The sequence below is a fragment of the Alosa pseudoharengus genome, unplaced genomic scaffold, assembly GCF_046254945.1.
Source record: "Alosa pseudoharengus isolate Yale_2024_CS ecotype anadromous, Long Island Sound unplaced genomic scaffold, YU_APseudo_1.1 YU_APseudo_1.1_scf_8, whole genome shotgun sequence".
Lineage (NCBI taxonomy): Eukaryota > Metazoa > Chordata > Actinopteri > Clupeiformes > Clupeidae > Alosa > Alosa pseudoharengus.
This window is the reverse complement of record NW_027468870.1, coordinates 38,835,732-38,850,753: the sequence shown is the minus strand read 5'-3', so window position 1 is coordinate 38,850,753 and position 15,022 is coordinate 38,835,732. Positions and strand designations below refer to the sequence as shown.

Genomic DNA, 15,022 nt, shown 5'->3' with positions numbered 1-15,022 from the left:
CCACTGAATATGCCAGAATAAATCTTGTATGTCAGGAATGTCATTCTGTCAGGCTCCGACTGATAACCTTTGCTCGACTTATCTAGATCAATGCACCTGCATTGTGATTCTGAGCCCTTAGTATGCCCTGTCAGTGTCAATAGTTCCTTCAGGGAAAAGTCTGTTGGCCTAGAAATCTTCAGGAGATATTGAGTGTCTGGGAGAATGAGGAAGTTGCCTTTTAACCCAGACCATGATGACTGCCTCCTTTCCATAACTCAAAGTCTATTTTCAATTGATGAATGTGTAAACAGTGATTACTCAAAGAGGTGTGAGGATGAATTAGACTCTTTTTAACCCATTTCATGGTTCTGATAACCTATAACAGTTATTCAATTTGCTGTAATAAAGACAAAGGCTTATTTACAAAGCTATATATACCAAGTAGTCCAGTCCCTCTGATTCTGAAGTGGGTAACATATGTGTGTCATATTCTAGTATAGTTCTCAACTATGCAGTCTCCACTGCCTGCCTGCTTTTTTTCTGACATGACATGAATAACCAGTCCTCTTAATCACAAAGTCGTTTCTGCAACTGGTGAGGCAACTGAGTTCAATTCAGGACTGACTTTAAAGCAACTTTAAATAAGTTATTTAGTCAGTTACATCTCAATCAGTTCAATTTGTCACAATCTTCAATGGTAAAGATTTGAATAGGTTATATCACAAGTACATGCATATAGAAATTTTGAATGCAAGTTCCATAACAGTGCTACTGATAAATTAAGAGTGAGTTAATGAGTCCAAATGTGAATTTTGTCATGCCATTTGACCATTTTATATTAGCAGAAATTAGACTCAACAACACTTACATTGTCTTTGTACTTGTACTCTGCACATGACAATAACGATGAATCTAATCTAATCTAATCTAATCTAATCTAATTTTAATACTGTCAAGCCCTCTAAAACACTGAATTAAGCAGCATGTCTTACCCAGGACTTTATTCTGTCAATAGCATTCACCGTGGAGTTTCCGTCATCAGTCCAGTCCCGAACGGGTTAAGCTCCCTGTTCCTTTACAGTGTGACGTCACGCTGGGATCACATGCTCAAGTCGCCAGATTGCTCTATGCGTGGTGCAGGATCTGGATTTCGAAAACAGGAATGGCTACTTTGAAACAATTATTGTTATATTCCATGAATGAAGGAACACTTAAGAGTCACATGATGACTTCAGACTGTTAATATTAATAGGAGCCGGCTTTAAATTCTGTCAATCGACCACTGCGTGTGAACATGGATATTCTTGGAAATTCAGTGTACTCGGAAGAAGATGCTTGCTCTAGGATATTAAAACATAAGCAAATGGAGCAGCTTTAAACTTAAACATCTTTTAAACGATTTTGGAGTTTTGTTATTTTTTAAACCAATATTTTAGACAGGCGCTTTGCTTGTTGAACAGTCTTATTTTTTGAAAAAAGCTTGTTATCCGCCCTACAGTAGCCTAAGTTTTAGTTTTGAGTCTCAGCTATCGTATCGATTTTAGCTGGATGGGCTATTTTCAGACATGGCGGAGTGAACATTTTAGGAGCTACCTTTACTTTTATCGGTAGCCTATATATTATTGCAACTATGAGTTTATAACGTTAAAAAAGGCAATTTTAAGTGAGTTTAATTCAGACATAGAGGCTAGCGAATTCCACTGAAGATGAGGTCTTCGTTGGCTCCAGGCATTAGAGTCATTACCTCCTTCTCAAGAGACAGCTGGTAAGTATAGTCTAACTATCTGATCAAACGATACAGCTTATCACTATCAATAGTTGAATAGCCCAAGGGCTGATTTCCATTGTAAACGGGAGAGGGGAATGTGTTTCGCTTTAACTAACGTGAATGTCATGGCAGTAACGTAAATGCTTTTGCGAGTGATTTGCCGGCTGAGATTGTTGCGAGATGTGTTCTTTGTTCCCAAAACAAGAGTTGCGTATGACAGTGGAATAGCCCTTTAGCTATATTGGCGTATTCCTGCGTTGGAGAAGCAATGAAGTCTCAAAGTCAATGACGTTTCTTTTAGCTGCTACATTGCTTATGACAGTTGCTCAGTTCAGCACTAGTGCAATCAGTCTGCTGATGAATTTCAGCTCTGTTTGCAGATGTATGTTCTTGCCATGGGCCTCCCGTAGCCGCACTAGCCTTAATTTATGTAAATAGGTAGTAGCCTACAGAGCCTGCATTATGTCCCCTGTAACTGCTTCTCATGCATCTCATGTGTTTTTCATAATGTCCAAGCCTCAGGACTACATTGGCTACCTTGCCTCAGAATTACCTTACTGCCTTATGCACCTCTCAAATAATTATTGGAGTAAATTTATTTTAATCTCCTTCGCATGCGTTTTTATTTTATTTAGGTACAGAGGCTTCATTCTCTTCCTGACATTCCTGTTCTACACCAGTTATCATCTGTCACGGAAACCTATCAGTGTGGTCAAGGTAAGAGATGTGGCACACTGTCCCCTTTAGAAATGTCTGTGCTATTGATAGTGGCCGTGCCACTATGTTACTTTACCAGCTGGTAAACAAAAGTGATGGAGTCTTGTAAGCATGTCATGACAAACCTGCACATGTGTGGCTATTGCAATTTTGTCAGAAAAGCACTTTTTGAAGATTGATCATTTTGTCTTGTATGTTGTCAGAGTCAACTGCACAGAAACTGTTCCAATGTCATTCGGCCTGCTGACTTGAATGTCACCAACAATGACACCTGGTGTGACTGGGCTCCATTTGGTAAGTTTTCGAGTCATTCCAACAGAAACACTTTCTACAATAGGCCTACATAAAATCCTTTCTTCTTCTCCCAGCGGCTAGTTTACACACTGCAAATGCTTATGACTGAGCATCAGGTCATGATCCTCTGTGCGTTATGATTTTTTTTCTTCTCCAGACCAGGACAATTATCAAACACTTTTTGGAGCAGTTGACAACTCCTTCCTTGTCGCCTATGCCATTGGCATGTTTTTCAGGTATGGTGGTTCTACAGTCAGACGACACTTGACGTTAGTGCCCTTGAGGCCAGGTGGGAGCTAAACATTGGTGGTGGTTAGTGAGGTATATAAATGTAAGGTGGTGTTGTTGTTGTTGTTGAGATGTGCTTTACCCCAACAGTGGCATCTTTGGAGAGCGCTTGCCCCTGCGATACTACCTCAGCACAGGGATGGTCCTCAGTGGAATCTTCACGTCACTCTTCGGCTTGGGCTACTACTGGAACATCCACTCTATCTGGTACTACGCCTTCGTCCAGGTCAGCTGTGCTCCTCGCCTTTGGAATGCATTTGAAATGCCAGTTTTGTCCAAGGGATTTTTTTATTGTAATGCTGAGTAGGAAGCTTTTAAACTCAGTGACAGGAAGAAATCATGATCGCACAAGGTAAGCCAGAACGGAAAGCTTTTATGCTTCTCATACTTCACTTGCCACCACATCCTGTGCAAATGAACCACCAGCGGTGGCTATGTGAACAAAAGAAACTCCACCTTCCTACTAAAGAATCAGACCAGAGTTACTCAATTGTCATTATTTTATATAGTTTAAAAATCTAGTTGACAAGCTAATTAGTAGTAGCTTTTTGTTTTTTGGTCTGACAGGCTTTTAAGTATAAGTATATACTCTTTTGATCCTGTGAGGGAAATTTGGTGTCTCTGCATTTATCCCAATCTGTGAATTAGTGAAACACACTCAGTGAGCTGCCTGCTACAACAGCGGCACTCGAGGAGCAGTGAGGGGTTAGGTGCCTTGCTCAAGGGCACTTCAGCCATTCCTACTGGTCGGGGTTCGAACCAGCAACCCCCCGTTTACAAGTCCGAAGCGCTAACCAGTAGGCCACGGCTGCCCATTTTAGTAGGCATGGTAACTGTTGCTAGAGCTCCATCAGCCCTTTCCCTGACAGGCCTGTTCCTATCGGGTCTTCTAATAGGGGCCATGCTGCAAGTAATGTTCTTACTGGTGAAGTGGCCTACTGCTATTTACATCTGGGGATTGGAGATGTAAATAGGCCTGACCATATTTAATTAGCCACTTCTGGATTTTGGCTGGCCCAATCACATTAGCGGCTGAATGTTGTCCCACAAGATAACTAACTTTTGCTGCTGGTTAAAAAATATATGGGTGATTTTTAGGTTGTGTTTTTCACCATTGCTGACTCCATGACTTTTGTTTAGTCTACTCTTTAAAATACAGTCATGTTCTCTCCATGACCATGACCACACAGTTCTTGTGATCATGTTTGATAGAAAGATGAAATACTTGTCACAAGGAACACATATCACATGACTGTGAGCGAGGTCATATGGGCAGAGGTGGTTTTCAAGGCCATGTGAGGCCAGGTCCCACTTGTTGTGACTGTCTCTCTCTATCTCCTCTCCCATAGGCTATGAATGGACTGGTGCAGACGACAGGCTGGCCTGCAGTGGTAGCTTGCGTTGGAAACTGGTTCGGAAAGGGGAAGTGAGTGTATCTATATTTCGCTTGCTTGCTTTCTCTATCTCCTTCTCTCTCTCTCTCTCTCTCTCTCTCTCTCTCTCTCTCTCTCTCTCAAACCATCTGTCACCTGACATAAGTCCTGCTGATCTTGCAGTATCAGAACCTGTATTTTTCAAAACCACAACTGTGAGTTATTATACCAAGTGTCAGGGATTGCACCTTGTGACTTGAAACAATTCTGCTAAAACAAGGGCAATTGTGACCATGTAATGGAGCAAACGATTGAACACTGTTCAAATGAGGGTCTTTACACAAACTGTTGCTATTGTTGCTTCCATCAATCCACTAGTGTAGATGAGTAAACTAGTTCTACCACAAAGGTCAGTGCCAGTTATCACGATTTAGGCTTGCAGCTGCATGGTTTCCTGTACTAGGAGCTACTGTGGATGATGCTGTCTGTGAGATAAATGAATAGAAATATGGATGACGTTCTCAGTGCCTGGTTTTTGACGTTCCAGGCGTGGGTTCATCATGGGCGTATGGAACTCCCACACATCTGTGGGGAACATCTTGGGGTCGCTGATTGCTGGTGTGTTTGTGTCGTCTGCCTGGGGCTTGTCCTTCATTGTACCTGGTATCATTATTGGCGCCACAGGAGTGCTATGCTTCTTCTTCCTGGTTGAACGTAAGTGGGCAGCTGGTCATGCATTGAGTTGATGAAACATCTCTAAATGTTTGTGGACTGAGCTTGATAAAGTGATCAGACCCTCCCTTTTCCACAGCCATTGTGCCATTGGTACAAACACCCATCATGCACAAGGCCCTTTTCTTCAATGTAGTTAAAACCCTAGCAGACATATCTCCATCTTATTTGACATAATATGAAGAAAGTTGAACTGCCCAATAACCACACACATGTGTTTTTATTATTATTATTATTATTGTTATTTACACAGACCCTGAGGATGTCAACTGTACACTCCCACAGCATCATGTGAGTATGATAAGCCCCAGAATCTCTCAGGCTACACATGATCTCTTTGGAATGCCTTTTCAACTGAACATTTAGACCTGTGTTTCTTTCTGCCTGTGTGTGTATGTCTGCCTGTCTACGTGTGTGTGTGTGTGTGTGTGCGTGCTCAAAGCAGGAGAATGCGGAGCAGGAGCCTCTGCTGCGCAACTCGTCCAGCAACGAGGAGATCTTCAGCAGTCCTCAGCCCGGCACGTCGCCCAGTGTGGTGGAGCGTTCTGATGACCACGCCGAGGCCATCAGCTTCTGCAGGGCCCTGAGAATTCCTGTGAGTTTGCCCAACGTGTTGCTATCAGTGACCAAGCGCATGTGCAACAAACAGCAGCGTTTGTTGTGTCTGTACACTGTCCTGTCTGGTCTACACCTGTATTGCGTTACTGTACTGTACTCAGACAGGGCTGAATACTCTAGGGGAAGATCCTATTTACGCAGTGTTATTCCATTAACCCTAGATGTAACCAGTCATCCAGGCATGTGAAATTAAGTCCATTTAGGGGTGTGTGTGTGTGTGTGTGTGTGTGTGTGTGTGTGTGTGTGTAGTATGTAGTATGCAACTAAATGAGCCTGTGTCTTATCCCACCTCAGGGTGTCGTTGAATTCTCCCTGTGTCTTCTGTTTGCCAAGCTGGTCAGCTACACCTTCCTGTATTGGCTACCTCTGTATATCGCAAATGTCGGTAAGAGCTTCTCACTCCATCTTCTCTCTTCATGTCCTTAGATGCCCCACTTCTACTTGAACTCAGATGGCACAGCATAGTCGTGTCAATAACAGTGATGGCAACAATAAAGTAACACAAGCATTTACTGTCCTTGTAGCATGACCTACTAGTCATGTGATCACCTGTTACAATGTAGAAGCAACAGCCCAAAGGCTTTTCCTTGCTCATGCTCATTATTATTATTATTTCACTTATAGAGCCCCAAAACATTACACATGTCTCATGGCGCTTTACAGAATGTTAGATGTTACATATAACCCCTTAATGAGTGCCTCAGATTTAAACATTTAAAACATTTCTCCTTGTAGCTCAGTTTGACCCCAGAGCAGCAGGAGACATGTCAACATTATTTGATGTTGGAGGAATTGTAGGTAAGTTTGTCACTTCACCTTTGACCTAAATTGAGTTAATGGCATGCCGTGTGTGTGTGTGTGTGTGCGCTAGTTTTCAACTTGGGATGTAGCCAGACACAGTCACTGATTATGGCAACAGCCACTTGTTGAATGATCTTTATCTTTATTAAACCTTGATCTTTACCTGTATTGAAATATGCATATTAGGAATGTCCCTTATAGAGGCAGTATTTCAGGTGGAATGTGCCACCTTATCTGGATGCTTAATGTGTTGTGTCCTGTGTGTGTTAAGGGGGGATCATGGCTGGCTTGGTGTCAGATTACACTGGAGGAAGAGCCTCCACCTGCTGGGTGATGCTGATCTTTGCTGCCCCAATGGTGAGTGTGCTCACTTGACCAAGTCCAACAGGTTAATAGCATGCATTTAGACCGTTTGGGATATTCTACTAATAATGATGTCATTCACTAAATCAATACATTTCCTTTCATTTCCTTTGCCCACACGTCAGATTGCAGTGCTGGTTTTGCATGTGTCAATGTCCCTGCTTCATGCATTGTTAGGATTGGGAAGTATTTTATTGCACAAAAGAGTGTGAGAAGGAAATGAAGCATGTTCTGCTGAGCTGTTCTGCTGTTAGAACACTGAACATTAGGGTCCATCAAAAAACACAATTCTTGAATTTTGATATGGCCGGGTGCTAAAAGTGTTCCAATATATGTAGAAACAACACATGCAAAATATTTTTCCAGTACATTATGATTTAGGGGTGCCACCGCACATCTGTTTTTGTTGGATAAAGTGGTTAACAGTGCTTAATGGTCGCCATGGAGATCTGAGGTAAACAATACTACAGCTCAAGAAAACTGAGGTGATCTTTCTATTTGAGGTGATCTTGATCTGTGTTGGATGTGTTATTACATATTACTATCATATCTGTAGTTGTTTCCCCGCCCCCTCTGCAAAGCTAATTGCGTGCCCACAGCTGAACCACAAGCGCAGTTGAATAGTTAACCAATTGTGACATTAAAAAGAAACAAACTTTAGCGATCATACATGATAATAAGATGTCAACGAGCAGCGACATACAGAGTAGGCCTAGTAGTTCTACTAATCTACTTAAAAATACTTGAACTATTTATTGCACAATGAAGAAAACTGATGCTCTGAATACTTATTCAGCTGTCTCTAAAAGTTTCTCTAATTGACGCATTCAACCAATTTTGATTACACCTGCTTTTAACAGGCGCAAGTTTTTCACCGCAAAACAGACATGCGCTGTTTTCATACATATGGCGGAATACCTAATCAATGCTATTAGCTCTTGTCGTCTCCTGTGTTTGCGCGATACTCCCACTTTCCCCTGACCCTCCTATGAATGCATATGCATGACACGGAAAAACACAAATAGCCATTTGCAGCTCCCACGACAGGCAGTATATGCTTTTTTTCTCAGTACGGCCTGTTTGTACATACCTCGCCATGCTTTTACGTGCACTTTGCGAATGAAATATGTCTGACGTGGACACAAAAACATACATCTGGCCCTGTTTCTCCTTTTTTCATCCGCTGTCTCTGGGTGTGTCTTTCTTCTCTCCTTTGTATCCCTTATTCTCTCTCTCTCTATTTATCTTTTTGGCTGTGGAGAACGTGTGTGTGTGTGTGTGTGTGTGTTTGTTTGTGTGTGTGTTTGTGTGTGTGTGTGTGTCTGTGTGTGTGTGTGTGTGTGTATGTCTGTGTGTGTGTGTGTGTGTGTATGTCTGTCTGTGTGTGTGTGTGTGTGTGTGTGTGTGTGTGTGTGTGTGTGTGTGTGTGTGTCTTTGTGTGTGTGTCTGTTTGTGTGTGTGTGTCTGTGTCTTTGTGTGTATGTCTCTCTCTGTGTGTGTGTCTGTGTGTGTGTGTATGTGTCTTTGTGTTTGTGTGTGTGTGTGTGTGTCTTTGTGTGTGTGTGTGTGTGTGTGTGTCTTTGTGTGTGTGTGTGTGTGTGTCTTTGTGTGTATGTCTCTCTGTGTGTGTGTGTGTGTGTGTGTGTCTGTGTCTTTGTGTGTCTGTGTCTGTGTGTGTCTGTGTGTGTGTGTGTGTCTGAGTCTTTGTGTGTATGTCTCTGTGTGTGTGTGTGTGTGTCTGTGTGTGTGTGTGTGTGTGTGTGTGTGTTTTTGTGTGTGTGTGTGTGTGTGAGTTGAACATGACCGCAACCAACAGCCAAACCTTTGCCGCTGCAAACCCAAGCTAATCCCTGAATAGGACAGTTACTCTTGGGTGGCGGGTGGGGGAGACATATCTGGGGGGAGACACACTGGCTAGGTTCAGAGTTCAGGTTCCATTCCCTCTCTCTTTCTCCCTGGTGATGTTGCTCAGTGGAGCAGAGACTCTGGCACAGACTGAGCAGTTAAGTTTGGAGTGTCAGCTCTTACCATTAGGCCCTGTTAGTCAGTGAGTTATATATAGCCACAATAAAGTCAATTAAATTTTATATGTGTGTCCGACATTCATCACTGCTGCACAGAATTCAGGGTAAGGCCACATGTCCCATTGACCTCCATTCATTTTGTCTATAGGACAGTGAATGGAGAATCTTGAAAGTTGAATTCTGAGAAATGCCCAAGTTACCCAAAGGGCAAACAAACAACTTTTACTTTGATAACCCTATAGAACATGTTACTGTATAAAAGTTCACTGTACTAAACATTTCCAGGTCAACTCTTGGCAATTAGACTAAAAATTGCACATTTTTCGAAATTTCGCCAAAGTTCATGTGTTAGGTGGCACCCCTAAATCTCAATGGAATTACTCAAAACGGTGCAAAAGTCATTTTTATGTTAATTGGAACAAAATGCAATGCCAGCCAAATCGATATTTTGAAATTAAAATTTCCCATTCAAATTTGATGCACCCTACTGAAAATGTATCAGTCACATGTTCATATTGATATAAAACAAAAGTCCAGTTGCCAAAAATTGTTAGTAGTAATGTGATATCATGAAGGAGCATGTGATCTCATGGATCATTATGGTCTAGCATCAAAAAGCCTTTTATACTTTTACTGCAAAATATTTGACACATGGAAAGCAAACTCTTTTATGGTCTGTGGTGAACGTGAGGGATGTACTACTGACTAGCTGAATGGCATGAATGAGAGAGAAGAAGAAAAAGACTAGTGTCAGCAGCAGCAGGCCCAGTTTCAAGGGCAGGTGTCAAGGCCCCGCAGGAGCGCGCCAGACACTCTTCACCTCCGCTTCAAGTTTGCCTTGGGATTAGAGCCCAGCTGCAGAGTGGCACGCCGGTCTGAACGCACGCCTCAGTTTACCAGCCGCTCTGTGCACACAACTGAGAGGAGGATGTGTGGGCTTGTGTCAGGCCGAGAGATCTCTAACACCTTCTGTTCTCCCCACTCCAGCTCTTTCTGTACAACCACGTCGGCCAGAACGGTGTGCCAACCACAATCGGTAAATTCTCTCTTTTTTTGTATTGGTATTAAAAATATGTTAGTCCATCAACTGTTTATCAGTCAAATCAACTATGCTCCACCGACCCATTTGTAACAGTCAAGGGTTATGTTGCTGTTACATAGCAATAGTTTTGCTATGTAACAGCAACATAACAATAATGTTGCTATTGATTGGTCATGCATTCCCTGAGTGACATCCCTAAGTGATGTGTATAGGTATTAGTGTTTGTAATGATGTGTTGTTAATGACCCCACCGCATGCTTGACCCATGTGCTTACTGACTGGTGTCTAATGTGCTCCAAGTGGGCCGCTACACAGTACCAGCACTTCTACATTTGACTCTTAAGCGTACCTGCACCTGCATCACCAATATCTCTTAGTATCTTTTATTCACTGAGAAAATTAAGAATACAATGGCCTATTTGATGTCTGGATACCAGCTGATCCATTGGCTGATATGGATACACCACACAATGCATGTGAATGATCTTTTCTCCACTCCAAGCTCTGGTCTAATGGCAACTGCTCTTCTCTCTCTGTGTCAGGCATGTTGCTTGTGTGTGGAGCGCTGGTCAATGGCCCTTACGCCCTGATCACCACGGCCGTGTCAGCTGACCTGGTAAGCTCCGCCGCCTGAGTCCCATGTGAACGCCTGAGCAGGACCCGATAGGTCAGCTCATGTCTAATGTTTGGGCTGTTTGAACTGGACTCAGATTAAGGGTCTCTCTTTTTTCCCCTCCCTCATCTGCAGGGAACCCACGAGTGTCTGAGAGGAAACTCCAGAGCTTTATCAACAGTAACGGCTATTATTGACGGAACGGGATCCATAGGTAAGAGGGACAGAATGGGTCACTCAGGTCTGTTTCCTGTTCCCTGCTCCAATCTTGAGCTTGGGACATGAAACCCAAGAGGGTTCTTAATACACCAATTAATATGTTTGTCCGTTTGTCTACTAATTTCACAGTTATCCCAGTTTCCCATTTGAGCCACCATAGGGTTACGCAGTTCAGTTCACATAATTGGTCTAGACGCACCTAGACGCACCTCAGATTGTATTTAAAAGAAAAGGAAGCAGGAAAGTTTGCTTTCATATATTGATAAAAAAAGATCTATATCAATGACAGAGCTTTGGCACAAGTGGCTCCACATTCAGGTCCAACTGCCCACAGTGACCCGGGTTCAAATCCAACCCACGGCCATCTCTCTCTCTCTCTCTCTTTCTCTCTCTCTCTTTTTCTTTTTCTCTTCTCTCTCTTTCACTCATTTCATGGATTGCATGGAGAACACAGGCTTGTTATAGTGATCTTCTTGTATTGTTGTTTTATTTGTTTTACAAAACTTCTTTTCAAGCATTCATGCTTGCACGTCCTAAAGCCCATATAGACTTTCTTGGCCTTGAGCTGTGTCTTGGTTCTACCCATTACTATGATGTCCATTTACTGACACATAGTTAGATACATTTCTAGTTTTCTGCACAAATCCTGTTCATGCTTAATAATTGCTCGGCAGGAACAGTGACTATATTTGATGCAGTGTCTTGTATTGTGACAATATGGTGTTTGAGCACCACACCTAGTTCACTGGTTGTAATGTGCCAAGACTTTTCCCCTTGTGCAACGTCTTCACTTCGACTCTCCTTGTTTCCTGAATGTCCACCAGGTGCTGCCCTCGGCCCTCTGTTGGCCGGCGTCATCTCACCTACGGGCTGGAACAACGTTTTCTACATGCTCATCACCTCCGACATCCTGGCCTGTTTGGTGAGGGACCATTTGAAAATGTTCTCTCTTCATTTGTATTTGTGTGTGTCTGTGTCTGTGTCTGAAATTGCTGAAATGCATGTAACTCTGGCTGTGTGTATGTTTCAGCTGCTCTCGCGCCTGGTTTATAAGGAGATAAGGGGATGGTGTGGATATCACACAAGGATGAGAGGGTAAGCACTTCCGCCTCCTTCACTTATCTCCTCAATAGAGCTGCCATAGCAGATGTGGACATCATGACTTGAGTAGTGGAAACAGTAGGGCCGTCTGCCCAAACCCCATGGGAGATTCCTGTCTAGAAGGTGTGTGGTTGACCAAAACCTGACTGAATAGACCCAGTTGAACTGCACAGGAAAGTGCAGTCATGAGCGTCCACATGAGATGAACGCATGGATGTAGTGTGATCCAATACTTTTCCAAGGCAGCACTGTGTTAACGAAAGCCTAACCTAAGTGCAAAGTCCATTTCACTGAGTAGTTCTGTGAGGGCCAAGGGGCCTTTGAACAGTCAATGTAACATCTGTCACAAAGACACATCAGATAGTCATCAGGCAGTCTTCACTGGCGGGAAAGAAAAGTGTTAATATCACTCACATGCATTCATTCAATAAACTAAGAACCATTCTGTACAGTAGGTCTTTGGAGTTACTGTAGCAGTGGCTTGTGGATAGAGACCAGCCTCTCTATGTTCTCCTGAAAAGAGGCAGCCAACTAGCACAGACCCCTTTAGCCACTAGCACATACCATTCTGCAGAACCCCAATATCTAATGTTACACAAGCCTACTGTAACTATTTTAATCAGGCTATTCAGATATCAAAACACATTTGCAGGGGATGCATTTCAGGGTGCCATTTACTTCACCTAGGTGAGGGTCCGATAAACAAGTCCTGAAGTGTGTGTCTAATTTTGATCATGAACTAGATGGGTAGAGCCCCCAACCCATTAATAGTCACATCTCAAGCAACAGCATAGGTGATGCCTGGTAATGAAACACTCAATGAGGAGCCAGTACTGGGATGATTGAGAGTCCTCCTGTTAGCCCCAAAATAGCCTTGTTCCTCTATTATGATAAGTGTGTGTTCATTATGTTGTAACTAGTAATTGGCCCATTATCCTGTGGACTAGGCTTGTATAGGCTCCAATTAGCCAATGCCTGATATTACCATTGTTTAAAATGGCCTGCCTTTTTGATCAAGCACTGTTAATTCATTCCTCTATCATACAGTTATATTTATGACCATCAACATACAATTCTGAGAGATCCTCACAAGTGGTGTCTCTGCACACAAAGGAGAAGTGTACAGATAGATGTTTTATCATAAAGCTGTCAGTTTCCTAAAAATGCCTCAAAAGTCAGCTGTCACTGTTGCTGGAGGGTAATGACCCCTGTTCATTTGGCATGCATGAGCATGTAGAAACAAACCCATGCAGAGCCATTCTAGCCCTAATGCACAATGTCACTCATTGCTGTGCATTTTGAACCAGTGGAATAATGGCCTGTGCACACAGCATACAAGAGTGCCTTTCAGACAATGGCCGATGCAGGCATGGCTATTATTTGAACTGAATGTGGGTCTTGATGGACTTGGTTAAAGTCCTAATAAAAAGCTAATTCATTCATATCATTATGTGTAGCCACCTGGCCGGCCAGAAGGACTAAGGCAGACAGTAAATATATGGAGTTATCCTCAGTATCCTGTCTCTCCAGCCCCACCCACTATCAATCTTCTCCCACCATACTCGCAATTATGCTGCACAACTTGCACGATCCCGGCCACTGCCTGGAAGCATTGCTGACTACTTTGAACAAACAATTAAAAAGTGGAAAATTTTCTTGCTGAGTTGGAAGTTAGCGTGAGCGTGTTTGTAAGCTACCAAAGGAGATTAGAAGGATGCTGCTGGGAATTTTGATTTGTTTGTCCAGCTGTCTCTACTTGTTTGGGTTATTATTTTCAAAGAGGAGGAAGAAAATTGTTAATGTTTGTGGGTTAAAAATGGCTATCCGCTCTGTAAACGCGGGGAATGCAACAGGGGCATAGTAATTCACATTCCTGTCTCCTGTGTTACAGGTTTAAAGAAATCTGAGGCACTAAGCAAACAACAGAGGCCTTCACTTCAGCACAGGACTACCTATCACCAGCAGAACAGACGAAGGGACCACATTTTAAAGCACCAGCAGGCCATTTGTGAATACCAAATACCTCATACAGCTCTCTTGCAACTCTCACTTACTCATTCCCACATCCTGGCCCTTGAGCTAAACTGTGGAGCTTGACTCTGGCAGGGGACTGGGGGATGTTACGCAACCACGGTGCTTCATATCTGTAACACTGCAGGTCCTTGTTAGCAATATGTTCGAGACTTTCATACTTCAAATTGGTGTTGGAACAAATTCATTTGGTACAATCAGGTGAGGGGGGGTTTAGAAGATTTTAAGTCGTCAACATCCTGAAAGACTTTAAGAAAAGGGGGACAAAAGGTTTTTTATTAATGTTTTTATTAATGAGTGTTTTTACAAAGTAATTTATCTCTCTTGAACTGCCTCCCTCTCTCTACCTGACTCAAATCCAGCTGTACTTTTGTCATTAAAATTGCCTTTTTGTGCGTTTCCTTAAACTCTGGTGTCTGTTTTTCTCTTTTCAATCCAAGTTATGCTATCAATTAATTATTTTTTCACCTGTATTGACAGCACTCTTAACTATTTGGGCTACTCCCTACCCCCTAGCTATATGTAATACTGTACATGACTGCATAAAAGCCCATGATTTAGACAAGTCATTAAAACCGAAGAGACAACATGTTTTGTGCTAAACAGAGCTAGATAGCCAGATCTAGCTTTCATGGCAATTATTTTTGTAAAGGCTCAGTGTGAATGCTAAGTGGTGCACTTACCTTCATATTGATTATGAGGCAAAGGAAGGTGCTGAAAAATCATAATTGCTTAATTGGCTTGCTTTAATAATTACGTTGGTGCTTATGGTTTATAGCTGAACATGTTGGCTACCTTCCATAATGCATGAAATTATTTAAAGTAGTGCTTCATGACATCGTATTTGTGGTCAAAATACAGCGGGCCAAATAAGTATTGAACCCATCAACATTTTTTTCAGTAATTGTAGGCCTACTTCCAGCGGTGTTTATGTCTGTACATTATGTGCCCATGCATGTGGACATTGCATGGATCACCATGTGATGATTAATGTTAGGTGGGTGTGACGGTAATGGAAAAAGGTTGTCGTCACTCCAGTCATTATTTTCCATGATT

General features: G+C 42.6%; 1 protein-coding gene across 2 annotated transcripts; it reads left to right on the top strand.

The window, feature by feature from the left end:
* The first annotated feature begins 1,080 nt into the window (after positions 1-1,080).
* Positions 1,081-14,373, top strand: slc37a2 (solute carrier family 37 member 2). 2 transcript variants are annotated; one of them, XM_076273704.1, is made up of 18 exons: positions 1,081-1,747; positions 2,386-2,467; positions 2,671-2,761; positions 2,919-2,997; positions 3,140-3,275; positions 4,399-4,475; positions 4,970-5,136; positions 5,408-5,445; positions 5,600-5,749; positions 6,067-6,157; positions 6,508-6,570; positions 6,845-6,930; positions 9,948-9,996; positions 10,545-10,618; positions 10,751-10,829; positions 11,659-11,756; positions 11,865-11,929; positions 13,827-14,373. In XM_076273704.1, exons 1-18 carry the CDS (start codon positions 1,689-1,691, stop codon positions 13,840-13,842), a joined length of 1,500 nt encoding a protein of 499 aa, XP_076129819.1. In that variant the 5' UTR covers positions 1,081-1,688; the 3' UTR covers positions 13,843-14,373. The 2 variants fall into 2 exon arrangements, with proteins under 2 accessions (XP_076129819.1, XP_076129818.1); XM_076273703.1 differs by having other exon boundaries at positions 5,597-5,749.
* The last annotated feature ends 649 nt before the right edge of the window (positions 14,374-15,022 follow it).